The following is a 21,066-nucleotide window of genomic DNA, read 5'->3' as shown; positions in this document are numbered from 1 at the left end:
ATTCTGGGTCTGTGACCCCCTCCCGTAAAGCAAAGAAAAGGGTCCCTCCAGCAGCATGGACAATGGGCCCTTTAAGGTGCTGGAAAAAAATGGGGGAGGGGGGGTCAGAGATGGAAGAAGCCACCAATGATAGTCTTTTGTGGACTGGCTGGGGATGAAGAAAGGGAAAAAGTGAGAAAAAAGGAGGGAGAGAGAGAGGGAGAAAGAAAGAAAGAAGGAAAGAAAGAAAGGAAGGGAACATAAGAAATAGAAAGAAAGAAAGGAAGGAAGGAAGGAAGGAAGGAAGGAAGGAAGGGGAGAGAAAGAACATGAGAGAGAGAGAGAAAGAAAGAGACAGAGAGAAAAAGAGAAAGAAAAAGAAAGAACATAAGAGATAGAAAGGAAGAAAGAGAAAAAGGAAGAGATGGAGAGAAAAAGAGAAGGAAAGAGAAACAAAGAGAAGAAGGAAAGGAAGGAAATAAAGAAAGAGAAAGACAGAGAAACAAAGGAAAGAAGGAAAAAGAAAGAAAGAAAGAAAGAAAGAAAGAAAGAAAGAAAGAAAGAAAGAAAGAAAGAAGGAAAAAAAGGTGATTGATTTTACAAAGAATCTTGGCCTTTGAATCTGTCATCCAACACATTTGGAAGAGGCAATAATGCCAGTGAAAACCAAAAATTGGGATCTCAGAAATCTGATTCCTTGCTCGGACACAGCAATTGCACTCGAGAAGGCCTGGCTGATTCCAACTCGATCTCCTGAATCTCACGGGGGTCTCCATTGGGTCCCCCCTGCCCTAAACATAGCACTTTGGGGGGGTGGGGATTGCCGAAAGCCTAAAAGGGGGATTTGTGGGGCAGGGAAATAATTTCCAACCACTCGTCTTCTCAGGAATGGACAAAGTATTAAAAAAAATGTTCTCCATGAAATTAGATTATGGCTTCCTTTGTGATTCGCTTTGGACACTAAAATCAGCAGCATAATAAATAAATTCACAACATTCTTTTGTCCAACGTGCATCGAGGTCTGAACAGCGCATGTGCGCACTAAATCAACAGAAAACCAAAAGAGTGAACAAGCCTGAACAATTTTGCAATTATTTCTTATACAAGTAGTCCTCAATTTACAACAGTTCATTTAGTGACCGTTCGAAGTTACATTGGCATTGAAAAAAGTGACTTAGGACCAGTTTTTCACACGACCGTCACAGCATCCCTGTGGTCACATGATCAAAATTCGGATGCTTGGCCACTGGTTCATATTTATGACGGTTGCGGTGTCCCTGGGTCATGTGATTCCCCTTTTGCGGCCTTCTGACAAGCAAAGCCAATGCCGCCAGAGTCATTTAAAATCCATGTTACTAGCAACTGCAGTGATTCACTTAACAACTCTGGCAAGGGAAGGCCGCAAAATGGGCAGAATTCAACTTAACAAATGTCTCACTTAAGAACAGAAATTTTGGGCTGAATTGAAGTTGTAATTTAAGGACTACTGTTTTTTTTTTTTTTTAAAAAAACATAACCAAGGTTAGGCTTTCTTGGAGATTTAGATTTTTTGGATGGGGAAGAAATCGGTTTTGTTCATTTCGATATGTATGATATCCTCACTCTTTTAAGAAGATATGCAGATTAAAAAGCATCTTTCTGGCTTCCAAAATTCAGTTCTTTTACTTGACTGGAAAATTTTAAGACCACGAATGTGTCCTAACATGGTATATGTATCCATCCCAAAACCTGGCCTCCAATTTATCCTTGAAAAACCCTAACCCTGAAAAAATAAAACGTGATAATATAGCGAATAGCAAGTGATCCTTGCTGAGAAAATTAGAGACCCATCCCCAAATATTTATAGCACAGGTTTTCTTCGACAGGATCGTTTCAAAAACGGCAGAAAGATCATAAAAAAGAAGAGTGATATCGCATTACGAAAATCTCTCACCTGATAGACACCCTTCCCTCCCTAAAAATTAAGAACTCATCATCCTTCTGGTATGAGTCTCCCCATTGCCTTGCCTGGCCAACCGAGTCATCTTTTACAGACCAATCTGCATTTCAGTAAAGATGACACAGAAGCCCGACCAGGGAAAACTCTTCAAACCTTCAAAAACAGTCAGCAGATCTTAGATAAGAAACGCCCAGACTATGAGTATTAAGTGAGTAGCCGAATACTATTCATCTCTGTAAGGGCTTAAACCCATTTGCTATTGAAATTTAACTGCAGAATAAAGTCCAACCAATATTCAAGATCGGGGTAAGGCTTGTTTCTTATGCATCAACCATTCACTTTTTTTTATTATTTATTTTCTCTTTTTTATAACTCTCTTTCCGGTAATCGAACATGCCATAAAACAATATTTCAAATCAGCCGACCGGTACAAGGGTTTTAATAAGTTATGCCGTGGACCTTGAAGGAATGCTTATGTATTTATTCAACCCTGCTAACTACTGAAAAGTTTGCTATTTTTAACATCCAGAGGGGAAAAATAAAAACAGCTTTAAATAATGTTAAAAGAGTTGTAGTTTTCTCTTCTTAATTGGGTGGTTTTTATTTCCGGCCTCTGATGCTAATTGTGGATTATTAATTAAGGGAAAAAGCTTTCGATACCTGTTTCTCATGTGTGGAATGATGTTTCAGAACATGCAAACAGGTACATAGATAATTGTGTTTCTCTTATGTAGTGAAAGGAAAATTAAAAAACACATTTCTGATCTTGAAAAAGAAAGTTTTACAAAGGCAGAAAATGGAACTTCTTAAATGCTGCGTTCCCTTGAAAGGATGACTACCGAGGGGAAAAATATTTCAAAAGGACTGCATATTAATTTAATTTATATAATGCTATAGCTGGGCAAGATTTTTTTTTTTGTAGATCACAGATTGTCTAAAAGCAGCAGTCCTTTAGGCATGATTCTCCATTAATTAACTATTTGATTAACCATTTTTAAACAAATGCTTAATTGATTTTAATTAACCATTTTTAATTAACCACCAAGAATTGAACATCAACATGTGCTGCTGTGCGTTCTTATTTAAAAAAGAAGTTCCAGTTTTCCAGTGGCTTTTCAAAATTAGATATATAAAAATATTGGGGGGGGGGGGTTGAAGCAATTTTGGGAATGAAGTTTTAACCAAACGGCAATATGGTTTTTGACTTCACTTCTGAAGCTATCAACCACCCACCAGGACAAATGATTCTCAACTTTTGCTAATTTTCCAGCTTAAGAAGGTAAGATGTTTTCCTAGAAATGAGGATCCAGGAGACGTGAATTACAAATCCTTTATCTGATTTACAGATACAGGGTCTAAAAAAGCTTCCACCCTGAGAATTTTTTTTTTTTTTGCATCTTATTGAAATTTTTCATTTTTACAATCTATATCTTGGCTTTTGGTCCTTGGGACATTTTTGTTAACAACCTTGGAAATGATATAGTAAGTTCTCCTTTTTTTTCTGAACTTACATACTTCCTTTAATTATGCAGAGCCCAGTTAAAGAATTAAATGCATAATTGCATATCTATTGGTTAGACATAGCTGAAGAGGTGAAAATTATGCGATTGCTTAACAAAGTCCTCCAAATTTCTTTCCAATTTCAAAAGAAGGCGATTACGATATAAATAAGAGAAGAAAATTGGCATAGATCAATTGCATTGGTGGCATATATTCCCACAGATATTTTCGAGTAAAATATTTGTGCATAGAAAATAACGTTCAGATATTAGAAATCACTTTGGTGTTGAGAATAAGCAGTTCAGGGGAAGTGCAGGAAAATATACCTGCACTCAACTGAAAAATAAGTTTTATTTAATTCAAGGACTTATTCTAAGACAAGTGGACAAAGCAAAAATGTACATAAAATTGGGTCCTCAAATCTACAGTTCTAAGGAAAAGCACAACTGTGACTCAACAGTTCAGGGGAAAACTTTTACATTTCAGCTCTCTATAATATTCTTAATAGCAAGAAATGAGGTTTAATTCTATAGAATGGAGGTATAATTGTACCAAATCACAATCCTTAACATTTGTATTGCAGATATAACCCTGGATTTTATTTTCTGATCTTTTCTTGAAGTATAACTTAGGGGCTATAAATGCAACCCAGATTTCAGATGCATAAGTTGCTAAAATCAAAATAGCCTACTTAAATCCTTTGGATTGTAATTTGTTGGAAATGCAATAATTTTAAAACATTGTTTGAATAGTGTAATATCTAATTGTAAAGACGGGCATACAAATAAATGCAAGTTTGCCCCCTTTTTTTGTACTTCTTTCATTTGTGCTTTAAGGAGTAGTAAAATTGTAGTTTAAGGGGCATTCTTTTAAAATTGTACTTTTGAACTCTAAGAGTATGGTGATTAAATCTATGCTCCAATTAAAAATTGGTTTTCAAAAACACAAATCACAATAAAAACAACTTCCATACTCTCCTAAATCCTTTTATTTTCCATCACAAAGCTTTGTCACTGGGATGAATGCAGGATGCCACGTGTTTTTTTCACTCTGTCCTTCGGGACCCGGTTTCTACCTTCGCACACAAAAAGGCTTAAGAATCTACATTTGAAAAATTGTGAGGGACACTTTCCAACCTTTGAAAAGAATGGCCCGTTTCACTTTCACCAAGGACACAACTCTTTCGAAAGGAAAACTATTTTCAAGTCCCAGTCAACCTGTTCTCTACCAACGGTTGTGTATGTACACATTTCAATTTCTCTCCCGGAGATCGGGAGGAATCGAAGCCTTCTCTGCTTCTGAAAGCAAAATGTCATAAATCATTATCGTATTATTTATTTGCTGGTATTCATTCATTCAAGCTCAAGGCTCTGCATTTCCTCACCAACATTTTTCTTTAAAAAAAAAAAAAACATCCTGCCTTAATTATTTATATGTATCAGTGGTGGGTTGCCCCCGGTTCGCACCGGTTCTATAGAACCGATAGTAAAACTGGCAGGAGGCTCCGCCCACCGACCCCACCAAAACGCTTCTACGCATGCATAGAAGCTTCTGCCCAATCGCAGAAGAGTGTGCGGACCCGCTGCGAACCGGTAGTAAAGGTTAGTAGAACTCACCCCTTATATATATGTAAGGGGTGTATACACACACACACACACACATACTATTCTAAAAATACGAGTTCCAGGTATATTAGTAAAAAAAGAAGCAGACATACTGCGAACTCCGGAATTTAAGATTTTAAAATTTTAAAAGAATTAAAATTTTATTTTACTAAGCTTTCGTCAGCCATCTGACGATATATATATATATATATATATATATATATATATATATATATATATATATATATATATGTGTGTGTGTGTGTGTGTGTGTGTGTGTGTGTGTGTGTGTGTGTGTGTAGGTCTTTGGTTATTCGGGTTTTCTCCTGCGTAAAATTGGAGGTGTCTTGGCAACGTTTCGACGAAGACTCATTCGTCATCTTCAGGCTGGTGTTTTCGGCTTCATGCTTCTAGGAGCAATTGCTCCTAGAACATTGCTCCTAGAAGCACGAAGCCGAAAACATCAGCCTGAAGATGACGAATGAGACTTCGTCGAAACGTTGCCAAGACACCTCCAATTTTACGCGGGAGAAAACCCGAATAACCAAAGACCTACATACAAACACCCGCGAAAACCTCAGAAAACAAATATATATATATATAAGAGAAACATAATTTCTCTTCTTATTTTCCTCACGACAACAAAACAGCAAGGTAGGCTACAGATAAAAAAGAGTTGCCCAGTGTGCCCCCCCTGTTCGAATTGGTATTCATCTCCGCAAACAAGAATAAAATCTTCCCTTTTTACTCCACACTCCACCAACAAGCAATTTTCTTCCATGTATTCTCTGCTGGTTAGTTAAGAGATTATTAAACATTTGGGACACAAAGTCACGCTAAATGATGTTTGCCCCACGTCCACTGCCTTTCGGTGATCCGAGCGCCAGCCGTCTCATGAACCCTCATATTTTTCACGCCGCAAAAAAAGCCCAGGTAAGAACCTCCGCAGAGCTCAAATAAAAAATAAATAAATCCGTAATTCCACGTGAGGTTTGGTCTCTAAAGAGATGAATGGCAATTGTGCTAACGTGTGATTTGCAGGGTTTGGGCTAAAACTCACAAAACCCTGAGTGCTTCTCTATTAAGCAACTGGGTTGGTTTTTAGGAGAATACCACACAGGGTTAATAAACAGCCGATTTCCTTGTCTTAGTCAGAGGCGAACTCCAGGTTGTTCAACAGCACGGCTTTAAAAAACCCCGAGAACAGTTAAGCCTATTTGCAAGCCAGCGCGGCTCTGCCCTCTCGGGAACGCACCAATTCCCTTCTTTTTTCTGCTTCCCTTGCAAGGCATAATGTGTTTGGAGGCTTGATCAACGCGCTCAGGAAGGAGGTGTGGGGTACAGTCATGAAGTCTAGCTTAATCTACAGATCTGAGGTGGCAAATTTAAAAGAGGGTGTTACTAGTCCTCATGAGGATGCCAAACATAAGGATAGGGTGTGGATGCCCTACCAAGGTATTTCTCCTCTCAGGTCACATCACTTTTCCTGCCTGTGTTAACGTCTCTTTCCGTTTACGTGTTACCTATCTACCTAACATCTATCTAATCTGTTTATCTATCTAATCCATCTATCATGTACCTCTCTCTCTCTCTCTCCATCCATCCATTCTCTTTCTTTCTTTCTCTCTCTTTCTCCATCCATCCATCCATCGATTCTCTTCTCTCTCCTCTCTCTCTCTCTTTCATTCCCCACTATCCTGTCAGAGCTGAGGAAGCTTCCTGGATAAAAAGTGAAACATCTTCAAAAGGAAAAAAAGAAAAAAAGTCCAGTTGCCTCCTGAAAAAGCACCTTTGGAATATCTATTTATCTATCTATCTATCTATCTATCTATCTATCTATCTATCTATCTTCCTTCCTTCCTTCCTTCCTTCCTTCCTTCCTTCCTTCCTTCCTTCCTTCCAAATATCTTTCCCCCCCTCTTGCTAGCCTTTCCTATAAAACTTCCTCCTCCTTTCCTCTGCTCCATCATCCCCCTTTCAAGTCGGGGCTCAGGAGCCCCCATTACCTATAAATAAGGAAGCATTTAAAGAAAAACAATGAAAGGAATACATTATCGCTCTTTCCATATTCCGGACAGAGGAAATGGAGGCACAGGTAGTCCTTGACTTACAACAGTAATTAAGCCCACACTTTTGGTCGTAAGTTGTGAAGGTCACAAGCAGATCACCATGTGGCTGCCCTTGATTTTACAAACTTTTTTTTTTTTTTTGCAGTGGCCATTAAGTGAATGCTGGAGTTCTTAAGCGAATCCATTGCTTGCTATGGGGCATTTTTTCCCCCTCAGGAACCCAAAGAGAGACTGAACACATTTAGCTCTCTTGCCAAACAGATTTAAATGTGTCTATAAGGATCCCTGACAAGAGCTGAGCCACAGATGCATCAGAAGGCCAATATTATGACCCCTCTATCTTATTCCAATGTTTGGGGGGGAGGGAGGTGTCCCACCTTTAGGAGTTTTTTTCCTGCTAGGCAAAAAGAAATTAAAGTGTATTACAACGATAGAGAAAGCAGGCAAATATGATCACGCAGAAAATTCTCCTCAGGGAGATTAATTGGTGTAGTAGGCCTAGAAACCAGGAGACAGTGAGTTCTAGTACTGCCTCTGAGGCATGAAAGCCAGCTGGGTGACTTTGGGCCAATCACTGGGAGACGGTGAACTCTAGTCCCAGCTTAGGGCATGAAAAAGCCAGGGCCCACACTCTCTCTTAGCCCAACCTGCCTCACAGGGTTGTTTGGTGGAAAATAGGGAGGAGGGAGGAATATTTGGTATGTTTCTTGCCTTGTGTTATTTATCAAGTAATAAAGATGGGATAAAAATTAGGAAGGAAGGAAGGAAGGAAGGAAGAAAAGAAAGGAAGGAAGGAAGGAAAGAAAAAGACAGGAAAGAATGGAAAGAAAGAGAAGGGAGGGAGGGAGGGAGGGAGGGAGGGAGGGAGGGAGAAAGAAAGGAAAGGAAAGGAAAGGAAGGAAGGAGGAAGGGAGACACACAGACAGGAAAGAAAGAGAAGGAAAGAGACAGGAAAGAAGGGTGGGAGAGAGAGAGAGAGAGAAAGGAATTAAAGGAAGGGAAGGAAGGGAGAAAGAAAACAAAGAGAAGGAAGGAAGGATTAGATCTAATCATTTTTTTTCAAAAAATACTCCAAAAATGCACCAAAAAATTGATTTTCTGACTACTCTCAAGCAAGGGGCCATCATGTCTTGCATTGAGCATCTTGGAAGGAGACCAATAATTGTTGTTCAAGAAGAAAAGGCTGCTTTGGTCGGACGTGCCCATCGGACCCAACAAGACAATTTACGGTAGTTGTGCGAAGTTGGGCTTTGCCATCCAACTCTGCCTTCCCCCCATCACTTTTTTTCCCGCCGGCAGTTTCCAACTTGACTCTGCAAGCCATGTAGCCGGTTGTACGTTGCCCACCCTCGGGCCTAGGGGTTTTTCTGGGGGTTTTTCTGGGGAGGGGGGGAAGCACATGAGAGCTGACCTCACAACCCTGAAGCTGTGTTCTTTGATAACTCCATGAGTCAGGTCTCCAGTCATCCACCTACCCGGAGACTCAGACAAGCGGTTCATTGAAACAGGTTGCCTCGGAGGAAGAAACGTAGCGGAGCAGAATGGCAGCTGAGCCCTTAACGCAGAGGATGTTATGCAAACTATACAATCGGGCTTTCCAAATAAGCATGTATTTAAGGGTGATTTCAGACTGAGTCACAGTTTTCGCCCTCTCTCAATGCACCCTTTTCAGTCCTAGAGCCTTTGGCGTCGAGTTTCACACCAGAAGAAAACGCAAACAAGAGTAGAACAAGCAAGGGTGTCTAAAAAAAATAAATAAATCTGGGTCTCCCGGTGGCCATCCAGTCGTCCTTCGCAGCTCAGGTATAGGGGAGCCCTATTTTAGAAGCGGGTGGTGTTGGGAATGGCAGAGAGACCATTCTTTCACAGAGACTGTCCTTAGACCTCCTAACATTTTGGTGATTGACAAATGAACGAATCGTTTCACCAAACTAGACTGTTACAAGGAATCTATCAATCTATCAATTATCTCTTATCCATCCATCCATCCATCCATCCATCCATCCATCCATCCATCCAATCTAGCTCTTTCTCCATCCATCCTTCTTTGTTCATCTACCCATCCAGTCATCCATCTGATCTCTCTCTCTATCTCCATCCGCCCATCTGTCCATCCATCCGTCCATCTCTTTATCCATCCACCCAGTCTGCCAGCCTGTCTGCCTACCTATCTACCTATCCTAGCTCTACATCCATCCATCCATCCATCCATCCATCCATCCATCCATCCATCATCTCTCTTATCAATCCACCCATCCATCCATTCATCCATCCATCCTTTATCTCTCTTATCCATCCATCCATCCATCCATCCAACCATCCATCCATCCATCCATCCATCCATCCATCCATCCATCCATCCATCCATCATCTCTCTTATCAATCCACCCATCCATCCATTCATCCATCCATCCTTTATCTCTCTTATCCATCCATCCATCCATCCATCCATCCATCCATCCATCCAACCATCCATCCATCCATCCATCCATCCATCCAGTGGTTGGTGGGGGGGTATTATGTGACTGGATGGGCGTGGCCAACTTTTTTTTTTACTTTTAAAAACATTTTTTCTACAACCTCTTCAGCCGAAGAGGTTGCTAAAAAATGCTTTTAAAAGGCTCTGACGATCCCAGCTGAGTTGCCTGATCATCAGAGGCTTCTTTTTCTTTTAAAAGCATTTTTTCTACAACCTCTTCGGCTAAAAATGTTTTTAAAAGTAAAAAAAAAAAAAAGCCTCTGATGATCGCACGGCTCAGCTGGGCATGGGGGGGGAGAGAGAGGGATTTTTGCTACTGGTTCTCCGAACCACCTGCCGCCATCGCTACCGGATTGGGCGATCTGGTCCGAACCGGGAGCATTTCACCCATCCACCCATCCATCTCTCTATCTCTGTCCCTCCCTCAGTACCAAAACCTCCACTCCCCTGCTGACAACAATTTGATGGGCTTATCACCCTGGGGTCCCCAGGCCTGTTGCCAGAACCATGTCTTCAGAGCCTTGACAAAGAGTGTCAAAATGGGGAGCAACCTTATCTCTGCAGGGATGATGTTCCACAGGGAGGGAGCCACCACAGAGAAGGCTCTTCTTCTCGGTCCCAGTAAAGGGACTCCTTTAGGAAAGAGGACCCGTAACATTCCTTGCCTCCCCACTCTGGTGGGTTGGGTAGATGTCACACAGTCCTTCAAATAACCTGGTTCCAAGCCATGTCATGTATGGAATGGCATGCAAGAATGACAACTGACATGTATGGGCTCTGAGATAATCTCAGTTGAAGCGAGACTGAACACAAGTAGAAGACAAGAGCATTGCTAGGGCTGAGGGACACCAAGTTGGGTAGATGTTCCTCAAAGACTTTGTCCAGGACAAAGACTTCTCAAGGAAGCAGGGAAAAGCAGAAATATTTAAGTCAATGTTTCTCAATCTTGGGGACCTTAAGATGGGTGGACTTCAACTCCCAGAATTCAAGGAGTTGAAGTCCACCCATTTTAAGGTCCCTAAGGTTGAGAAACTCTGAATTAAAGCATCACTGTTCTTCCTCAAACATCCTCCTCCTCACTTTCTCCTTATCACCCACACATCCGGCGACACACCCTTCCACCTGGCTCAGCCCAACCTTGAAACTCTGCCTTCCTCCACCCTCTGTTTTTATACACCCTCCAGGCTGTCACGCGAGCAGCAATAACGTCCGGTGTGTTTCTTGGAATGAGCTGTCGCTTCCTGTAGTGATTAAAAAAAAAAAAAATCTCCCACCATTGAAGAAAAAAAAAAATCACCTTTTCTCAATTTGCAATCTTTTACAGGTCAAAGAACAAGAACAAGAACAACAACAAAAATATCTACAGGGTGATTCAGAACAAATCCAGAATCAGCTAAAATAGATTTTGGTGGGACCCAAATTCTGAATAAATTGCAGAAATAAATTTTCTGAATAAATTGCAGGGGAAAAAAAAGGGCACAAGGAACTACGGAGTCAAAACCTGAGACGTGAATTTTTCCGAATCAAAGAAAAACCACCTTCCGTTCTCACTTTTCAAAATTGAAGGAATTAAAATTTTGGCGCTTCCTGTATTTGCCCATATCATTCCTAGCCAAGATTGGTCCTTGACTTGATAGCAATGTTTTAATTTCTAAGGGGCTGCCACAAAGAAGAGGGGGTCAACCTATTCTCCAAAGCAGGGGTGAAATCCAGCAGGTTCTGGAGAACCGGTAGCGGAAATTTTGAGTAGTTCGGAGAACTTGCAAATACCGCCTCTGGCTGGCCCCAGAGTGGGATGGGAATGGAGATTTTGCAGTATCTTTTCCCCAGGAGTGAGAAGGTAATGGGAATTTTGCAGTATCCTTCTCCTGCCACGCCCACCAAGCCACACCACTCCCACAGAACCGGTAGTAAAAAAAAATTGGATTTCACCACTGCTCCAAAGCCCCTGAAGGCAGGACAAGAAGCAATGGATGGAAACTAATCAAGGAAAGAAGCAACCTAGAACTAAGGAGAAATGTCCTGACAGAAAAATTAATCAGTGGAACGACTTGCCTCCAGAAGTTGTGGGTGCGCCATCGATTGGAGGTTTTTAAGAAGAGATTTGGATAACCATTTATCTGAAAAGGTATAGGGCTTTTGGCTTGAACAAGGGGCTTGGACAGGAAGACCTCCAAGGTCCCTCCCAAATCTGTTATTCCGTTAGCTAGTTCTCACCTGAGATAAACCATTCCAACAACACAAAGGTTTTTGTCGCAAAAAATAAAAATAATTTATTACCCCCCCCAAAAAAAAAATTCGCTGGCCTGCACTGATGATATTACCTAGTTTGGTAATGAAACGTCTGGAAGAAAAACCATCAAGCTCAGAGAGCACCAAGGACCCCGCAGTAAATTTTGCTGGTCTCTCTTTAACTTGGTCATAAAGAAGATTTTTGATTTCCTGCTTCCTGTTTCACATGACCAAGTGCTTGGTAGTTGGCAATTCAAAAGTTGGGTTAAATCCTTGTGGGTGAAATTTCCCTCATTTGACCTCATCCTCTGAAGTCCCTCATTATTATGCAGTTGTGGTCTGCTTTTAAAAAAAAAACACCAGTTCGTTTAGAGTTTCTTTTACAGCTATGTTTCTTCTCTCTCTCCTTTTTTTAAACTTTCTCTTTCCACTTGCTGTTCAATTACCTTTCCAGGCAGAAGACTCAAAAAAAAACCCTTATAATTTCACTGGTTTCTGATTTACTCTGTGGGAAGAGATGGTTGACTGCACTAAGAGAGGAAAAGGCTTAGGAAACACACTGTGCAATATTTTAAAGCAGGGGTCTCCAACCTTGGTGTTGTGGCTCCGTTACCTGAGCCTGTGTCATCGGCAGGAGAGGACTCCGAGAGTGAAGGAGAGGAGTTGGCAAGGCCTCCCTCTCCAGGACCCTCCTCTCTGGCAATGCCTTCGGTGTCCGCCGAAGGTCAAGAGATAGGGCCAGGGCCACGCACGTCCACGCAGCCACAGGTGGACAGTGATGAGGGAAATGAGTCTTGGCTGGATCCTTGGCAGCGTCGCAGAGATAAGCGCGCGCAACAGAAGAAAAGGCGTGCCAGAGATTAAGCTGAGTCACTGGACCACACCCCACAGGGTATAAAAGGGGGTGAGGTAGCCATTCAGACTCTGTGACGGACAAAACTAACTACTATCGAGTCACATTGCATCTTTGGAAACGACATTATCTGCCTTGGATTTATTTTACGAACTGGACAATTCTTGAACAGTGTGTATTTTGTTTATGAGTAAAGTTCTTGGCAAGCAGCTACTGGGTTGCTGCCAAGCCTCTTATCGGAAGAATTGGTTGTCTGCCAGTTTATTTAACCCCTGTCTGTCTGTCTGTGTGCGTGTGTGAGACGGGGACAGAACACTTGGCAACTTTTCGACTTGCGGACTTCAACTCCTAGAATTCCTCAGCCAGCGCATGCGCTGGCTGAGGAATTCTGGGAGTTGAAGTCCGCAAGTCGAAAAGTTGCCAAGGTTGGCGTTGACCTAGGCTTCCCCAGCAACACGAAGCGGAGTCCTCATCCCGATAAACCCCTTTTATTTAATGTACAGTGAATTCCTCTCCAGCAAAGTCTTTCCTCTCCCACAGTCTTTCAAGATAGTTCACAATTACCGACCTTTATCAGGCTTGGAGAGTGGCTAGGCTGATATCTTTCAGATGAGGCAATACTTGGTAAGAATGCAGGAATGAACTAATTGTCTCCTGCAAACTCCCCTTCCCTTTCGCTCCTCTTTTATTCCCTCTGGGAGAGGCTGTTCACTGTCCACCTGTGGCCTTACTCCCAAGTCGACCCTCGTTCTTTAGCTGTTCCCTTCGTCTGGCAGTTCTGTGCATGCGCATACTGGGAACAGGCTCCAGCTGTTCGTCTGCCTCACTGATGTCTGACTCCGAAGGCAGCTGATAACTGCCATATGGCCCTGGCCCTCTCTCTGCCTCTGACGCAGAGCCCTCATCAGAGCCTTCCCCAGACTCCAGGACTGGCCTATGTTCCTCCCCAACCGCCTCACTGTCCGAATCTGCTGCCAGATTCGCTGGCCGCTGGTGGGCCACAACAGTTGGAGACCCCTGCTTTAGAGGATATTTTTTGTTATACTAACTGTAAAGTAAGACCAATCCAGTTAACTCTCTCCCTGTTTCAACCTTCAGATCTGGAGGAATGTGGTAGTAGCACCTTTACCAACCAACAAAATTTTCCGAAAAGATGTAAGTTGTGGTGAGCTCAAAGTTACAACGGCACTGAAAAAGAGACTTATGACCATTTTTTCACACTTACGACCGTTGCAGCATGCCCCACGGTCATATGATTCACATTCAGATGCTTGGCAACTGACTCATGTTTATGACGGTTGCAGTGTCCAGGAGTCACGTGATCATCTTTTACTATCTTTTGTCAAGCGAAGTCAATGGGGAAGCCAGACTCATTTTACAACCGTGTTATAAACTGTAAGTGATTCTCTTAACAACGAGGGGAAGGAAGTCGTAACATGGGGCAAAACTCACTTAACCATCTTGCTTAGCAACGGAAATTTTGGGCTCAATTGTGGTCGTAAATCAAGGACTATCTGTGCTTTAAATCTGTTGCCTACATGAGCCCAACCACACTATACAGATAGTCCTCAACTTACAACCGTTCATTTAGTGACCGTTCAAAGTTACAACGGCACTGAAAAAAGTGACTTATGACCATTTTTCACAGTTACCACCTTTGTAGCAGCCCCATGATCATGTGATCAAAATCCAGATGCTTGGCAACTGGTTCATACTTATGTCCGTTGCTGTGTCCCAAGGTCCTGTGATCCACCTTTTGCAACCTTTGGAAAAGCAAAGTCAGTGGGGAAGCCAGATTCACTTAACAACCCGGTTACTAACTTATCAATTACAGTGATTCACTTAACAATTCGGGCAAGAAAGGTCGTAATATGGGGCACAACTCACTTAACAAATGTTTCACCTAACAACAGAAATTCTGGGCTCAATTGTGGTCCTAAGTCGAGGACTACCTCTATATTTTCAAACTTTCTTTTAAAGTCAATTCAGTGTGAATCTCCTTTCTCAGATATTGCTCTTCTCCCTAAGATCACGTTATACTTGGTCAAAGTAGGATCTTCCAAGTACAAATTTCAAAAGGTTGTAGAGGGAATATTTTCATTTTAAATAATTAAGTATTGGAAGCACATTAATTACAGGGCAGCAGAGAGAAAAAAAGTACCAGGGTAGAAAAGAAGGATTTCTTAAAATCGTACTGAATGGCACATTTTTTTTCTTCAGTTTTTTTAAAAAGCCAAAATAATATAATTAAACTTTCTACGACTGGATTATGATAACAGTTTGTTAACAGAGAGTTTTGAAATATCAATTTTGTTTTGTTTTACTATTATTGTTCTTCCTGTTAACAAATTTGTCACTAATATTACGGTGTATATATAGAAGGGAGGTCAACAATTTGCAAATAGATTTAGTAGTTTAAAATTTTTTCAGAGGGCCCATTTTGCAAGGGGTGGGAACTAATGTTGTAGTAATGTATTAATCAGCAATCAATTAGAGGGGGTAATATGTGTGTAATGTGTTTTTTATGTACCTTTTTAATGCTGATTGTTTTTGCGGTTTTTGGATTTTTTTGTTTTTGGGGAGTTTTGTATTTTGTATTTTAACCTTGTCTTGAAAAAAAAATTAAAAAATGTTCAAAAAAGGAATATTTGTTGATCTTATCTTGACTTTAAAAACCAACCAACACTCCATTCAGTATAATTTAAAGGCATTCTTGATTATACCAGCTTAGCTTTAAAAAAACAGCAACGTTTGAACAAAAATCATGCCATTCAGTAAAATTTTGCGAGAGAATCTCCTAGGTTTTGAGTTAATCAAGGTTTGGGGTGGCAGCTAAAGTGCATTCAAATCTTCACTATTGTGTGATCTTTAATTTTGAATGGCTGGTACTGAAAACACTCAAAATTTGTATTTCAAAAGAAAATAACAGCACGGGAGCGCAGTGAAGTACATTTTTATGTCTGGCCAAGGAAATAAAATACACAGGGGATTTGTACATTTGCTTTTTTGCAAATGCAGCTTGCCTAATTCTAACATCTGGAAAGGTCATGAAAGCGAAAATCCCAAATCTGGAAAAGCCATTTTCCCGAAAGAAGCCTGCAGGGTACATTAGGATCTATCCTTTGTGGTCTGGGAACCCTAAATCAATTCTAAAAGTAGACAAAAGAATTTCTCTAATCTCAGTTTCCTCTCCGGCATTCGGGCAGACTTCTGGAGAAGCGAGGGCTGTCAGAAGCGTTCACCGAAAAAAATGTTGGGATTCTCTTTCCATTACAGAAGAAACTCTTAAGGTCCAGGCTGCAGCATTTCCAGGTAAGGAAATGGTAGATGGGCCCATGGGTTCTATATGTATAGGATCATGAGGACCAGAAACTTAATTGTTTTTTTTGTTTTTTTTGGAGATGGAGCATAACTTCACCCGCAAAGGCTGTAGTTCACATCTCAGCTTCTCCAGGTCAGGCTGGAGAAATCCACCTTCTGAAACCAAACAAAGGTCTACTTTGGCGTAATACAACTTCAAAAATGACTGTTTCTTCTTTTAGCTGGATACCCTCAGCTGCTTCCCATGACATCTTAACAAAAATTTGACACAGGAGGAGCAAGATCTTGCTGTCTGTGTGAAAATCGGTAGCATTTAGACACGTTTTTGGATTTTCCCACCTGAAGAAAGGAAGAGCCCAGGTCTTCAGCTCATAAGACAGGAGTAGAAGGTCTACCAAAATTGAGAAGCTGGAAGACACCGTAATTTCCTAACACCGTATCACTTTGTCTAATTCTCTGCTATGTATGGGAAAATCATCACTGAGATATGGTTAGGAAGTCCCTTCTTAAAAACCTGAGATTACCAACTGTGGTAGGTAAATTATTCCACTGTTGTGTGAATCTTACACTCAGGGTTCCCCCCCCCCTATATTTAAGTATTTCCTTATATTTAAATTAAATCTACATGTATTCATTTATTTAAGAAAATTTATCTAACTGCCCAACTCACCCACGGTGACTCGGGACAGCTTGTGAAGATAGTTGCAAGTTAGTACTCATTATTTCTGATTTTCTTCTGTTTCATGCAATGTCGTGCAAAAGGAGTAATTTTTGTAGGTGTTCTAATTTAGCTGGTGGACTGATTTTAAGATTTTTTTTAAAAATTGAGGTTCCAGACTTGGTGAAAGGGAGATGCTTTTATTAGGCCAGCTCAAGGTCTATAATAATGGATAAATCATCTTAAATTAAAGGAGAAGGTGACTTCTAATAAATTATTTTGCTCAGGGTCAATATGGTTTTACTTTTCTATTCATGCTACAATAAACAAACAAAACCTGGAAAAATAAATGCTTTCTCCGTTGCGGTAACTGTAACAGCCTTGATACAATTTGACCTGAATTGATAAATAAATTAAATAAATAGATTTAATTCGTAATGTTATTTGTAAAACTTATTTGTAAAAATAAAAATAAGTTACAGATGAAGGTGAATATATATGTCCCAGGATAATGTTGCAGGATCCAATCTGGCTCTGGTTCCGGTGACTGACCCAGATTGGATCCTGCAAAAAAATAAGTGATTTATAAAAACAATCAAGGTAGCATACAAAGAAGCCAACAAACTGAATTAATATATAAATTCCAGGCTTTGTACTTGGATCTCTTAAATTAAATTAAATTTAGATCCTTTCCAGGTGTGAGAGAAGAGTGAAAATTTAAAATGCTTAATTATACATAGCATATTTACATAGCACGATTTCTATTGATTGTTTCTCAGTATGATTTGCTTGCTTCTTTGTACCCTATGACTATTATTAAGTGTTGTACCTTATGAGTCTTGACAAACGTATCTTTTCTTTTTATGTACATTGAGAGCAAGACAAATTCCTTGTGTGTCCAATCACACTTGGCCAATAAAGAATTCTATTCTATTCTATTCTATTCTATTCTATTCTATTCTATTCTATTCTATTCTATTCTATTCTGCTCAGCCTACCTTTATTATTAATTGAAATTAATGGCATTTCTACAGTAACATTAGGGTTTTGCTGAAAAGTGTTTATGTTTTAAGCCATTTTGATTCTGATGGAATTCCTGCGATTCTAGTAATGGTTACACATGGTTTTTTTTTCTAGGCTGCTCCAGAGAGAAATGGATGAGATAGTGTTAGAGATTGGAGGGGGGGAGGGAAGGGGCAGAGAAAGGAAATTCTGATTATTAAAAGTCAAAAAGACAGGAGGATTTTTCCAAGAATCTTCCCTCCCGAGAACATTTTTGAAGTCTGACATCAAGAGTTTGACAAACTTCTGAATCCGGCAGACTCTTTCCCCCCCCACTTTTCTTGCAAAGATGCTTAACAGCCCCGTTCAAATGCCGATGAGTAATTGTGAGAGAAAACGCTACTTGGCTTTCCATCCCCAGGTCTGCGTGCTTGAAAAATCTCTCGCGCTCAGCAGAATATTTGATGTTGCAACAGGAGCAGCAGCCCACGCGAGCCATTGGCACCGAGATCTAATCAATGAGCGCTGATTTAATTTGGCAGAAGGAAGAAACAACAACAACCAAAGTTTAATTCCAAAGTTCCGGAGATGATTTCAGGGGGAGGAAAAAAAAAGAAAAAGAAAAAGAAATAAGCAAGCCGCAGATTTATTCCAGCACTGAATCTTTCAAGAATGTTATTTAGATAACTCAGCTCTTTTGTAGAAAGTGTCTTCCCATGTCACGTTTACATACTTCAAGAGCAACGACTTCCAGACATTTCAAATCCCCAAAGAATCCTTCAGACAAATTTCCCGCCTTAGAAAATACCAAGAGTATAAATCATGGATATTAATTCCATCAGGCTATACATTGAACAAAAACAAGAAACAGCAGAGGAAAAAAAAAATACCCCACCGCCATTGAGAACGCTGCAGTTAGTTGGTGGGCTAAGTTCTAAAGTTGGCTTTGAAATCCCAACACCTCAGGTAGGAAGGCAAGCAAGAATGGTGACCGTGGTTTGGTGTATGTGACGAAGTTTTTCTTGACATTAGAGAAGTGTGGAGTTCTTGGTGCTCTCTGATCTTGGTGGTTTTCTTGCAGACGTCTGTAGAGATTCTCAGCCATCCAGGTCATGGTTGTCCCAAAGGTGCTTTTTCAAGGTGCTTTCTAGTTTTTCTTTGAAGACGTTTCGCTTCTCATCCAAGAAGCTTCTTCAGCTCTGACTGGAGGGTGGAGGAATGGAAGGATTTATATCCCTTGCAGACAGCTGGTCATTTGCATCCTTTTAGAGCAGGGATGGCTAACCTTTTCTGGACTGAGTGCCCAAAGCGCACATGTACGTGTGTGAATGCCCGCAGGCGTCCCTGAACCCCCAAATGCAATGCGTGTGTGGCCCCAGCGCATGTGTCCCGCCCCCCTGCGCGGCAGAGATCCGACGACCAGCTGGCTGACGGGAGGCGCGCACGCATGCACGGCAAAGCTGAACTGGGGTGACGGCTCGCGTGCCCACAGAGAGCGCACTGCGTGCCCCATGTGCCACGCATGCCATAGGTTCGCCATCACAATTTTAGAGGGTCGTTGCAGCACTTGGAGGTTTATCTGTGTCCTTGGAGGTCACCTGAGTGGCGTTCTTGGTTCCTGTAGTCTGCAATTTTTCCTCTGGAAATACATTCCTACTCCCACACATTCAAAGGGTGTTCATTCCAAATTGTATAGCTAAAAGTCTATAGAAATTCTCAGTCATCCATGTCATGGTTGTGCCAAAGGTGCTTTTTTCAAGAGGCAACTGGACTGTCTGGTTTTTCTTTGAAGACGTTTCGCTTCTCATCCAAGAAGCTTCTTCAGCTCTGATTGGATGGTAGGGAATGGAAGGATTTATACTCCTCGCAGACAGCTTGGTCATCTGCATCCTTTTAGAGGGTCCTTGAAGCACTTGGAGGTTTATCTGTGTCCTCGGGGGTCACTGGAGTAGTGCTCCTGGTTCCTGTAGTCTGCAATCTGGAAATCCATTCCTACTCGCACACCATTCAAAAGGTGTTCATCCCAAATTGTAGAGCTAAAAGTCTTGCAGATTTTTCCTGCAGACCTTTCATGACCCAACTATGTAATGTCATCAGTGCCAGAAGGAAGGGGTTAGAAGTTGCTTACCCTATAAATCAAGGAACTACCAACAATCAAAAGGCCCAGTGTGGGAATTTAGGTTAGTCTCCTGGAGCAAAGAGAAATTGAATTAAGCTCTGTGGAATTGCAGTGAGAAGACAGGCAGACATAGAGACGTAAAGAGAGAGCAAGAGATACAGCGAGAGACAGCCATAGAGAAGATTCCATCCCATTATATACTGGTTCCTTCCTTAGGAATTTGAATGTTAATATCAATTAATCAGAATAGAGCTGGAAGGGACCTTGGAGGTCTTCTAGTCCAGCCCCTGTTCAAGCAGGACACCCTACCATTCCAGACAAGTGGCTGTCCAGTCTCTTCTTAAAAACTTACAGTGATGAAGAACCCACAACTTCTGGTGGCAAGCTGTTCCACTGGTTAATTGTTCTCACTGTTAGGAAGTTTCTCCTTCATTCCATGTTGCTTCTCTCCTTGATTAGTTTCCAACCATTGTTTCTTGTCCTGCCCTCTGGTGCTTTGGAAAATAATTTAACCCCTTCTTCTTTGTGGAATACTGGAATACCACTATCATGTCCTGTCCCATCCCCCATCTTTCTTTTCTCTAAACTGGCCATACCCAAATCCTATTCTTCATATGTTTTTGTCTCCGGGCCCTTAATCATCTTAGTTGTTCTTCTTTGCACTTTTTCCAAAGTCTCAACATCTTTTTTTGCGATGTGGTGACCAAAACTGGATGCAGTATTTATCATTTATGTATAAATTGTTTAAATATATCTTGGTAAGGCCACACCTGGAATACTGCATTCAGTTTTGATCGCCACGATGTAAAAAAGATGTTGAGACTCTAGAAAGAGTGCAGAGAAGAGCAACAAAGATGATTAGGGGACTGGAGGCTAAAACATACGAAGAACGATTGCAGGAACTGGGTATGTCTAGTTTGATGAAAAGAAGGACTAGGGGAGACATGATAGCAGTCTTCCAAAATCTCAGGGGCTGCCACAAAGAAGAGGGAGTCAAACTATTCTCCAAAGCACCTGAAGGCAGGAGAAGAAGCAATGGGAGGAAACTAATCAAGGAGAGAAGCAACCTAGAACTAAGGAGAAATTTCCTGACAGTGAGAACAATTAATCAGTGGAACAACTTGCCACCAGAAGTTGCAAATGCTCCAACACTGGAAGTTTTTAAGAAAATGTTGGATAACCATTTGTCTGAAATGGTGTAGGGTTTCCTGCCTAAGCAGGGGGTTGGACTAGAAGACCTCCAAGGTCCCTTCCAACTCTGTTATTCTATTCTATTCTAAGTGCCCACTCCCTTTTAAAGTTTTTTTTAAA

The 21,066-nt window shown here is 41.2% G+C and overlaps 1 protein-coding gene across 3 annotated transcripts in view; it reads right to left on the bottom strand.

Moving 5' to 3' along the window:
* The window catches only part of VMP1 (vacuole membrane protein 1), a 159,618-nt gene that overhangs the window by 5,146 nt on the left and 133,406 nt on the right, over positions 1–21,066 (bottom strand). Inside the window, exon 11 of one of the 3 annotated variants that reach the window (XM_087890024.1) lies at positions 6,512–6,761. The exons of the other annotated variants lie outside the window; for them this stretch is intronic. Coding sequence (XP_087746150.1) covers positions 6,578–6,761 — 184 coding nt within the window. The 3' untranslated portion in view covers positions 6,512–6,577. Of the gene's footprint in view, positions 1–6,511; positions 6,762–21,066 lie in introns of those variants that run through there. 3 annotated transcript variants of the gene reach the window in all.

The sequence above is a fragment of the Pantherophis guttatus genome, chromosome 1 (assembly GCF_059756535.1).
Source record: "Pantherophis guttatus breed Tessera chromosome 1, ASM5975653v1, whole genome shotgun sequence".
NCBI classification, from domain to species: domain Eukaryota; kingdom Metazoa; phylum Chordata; class Lepidosauria; order Squamata; family Colubridae; genus Pantherophis; species Pantherophis guttatus.
Note: the sequence above shows the minus strand (reverse complement) of the source record. Positions and strands in the feature narration are given on the sequence as shown.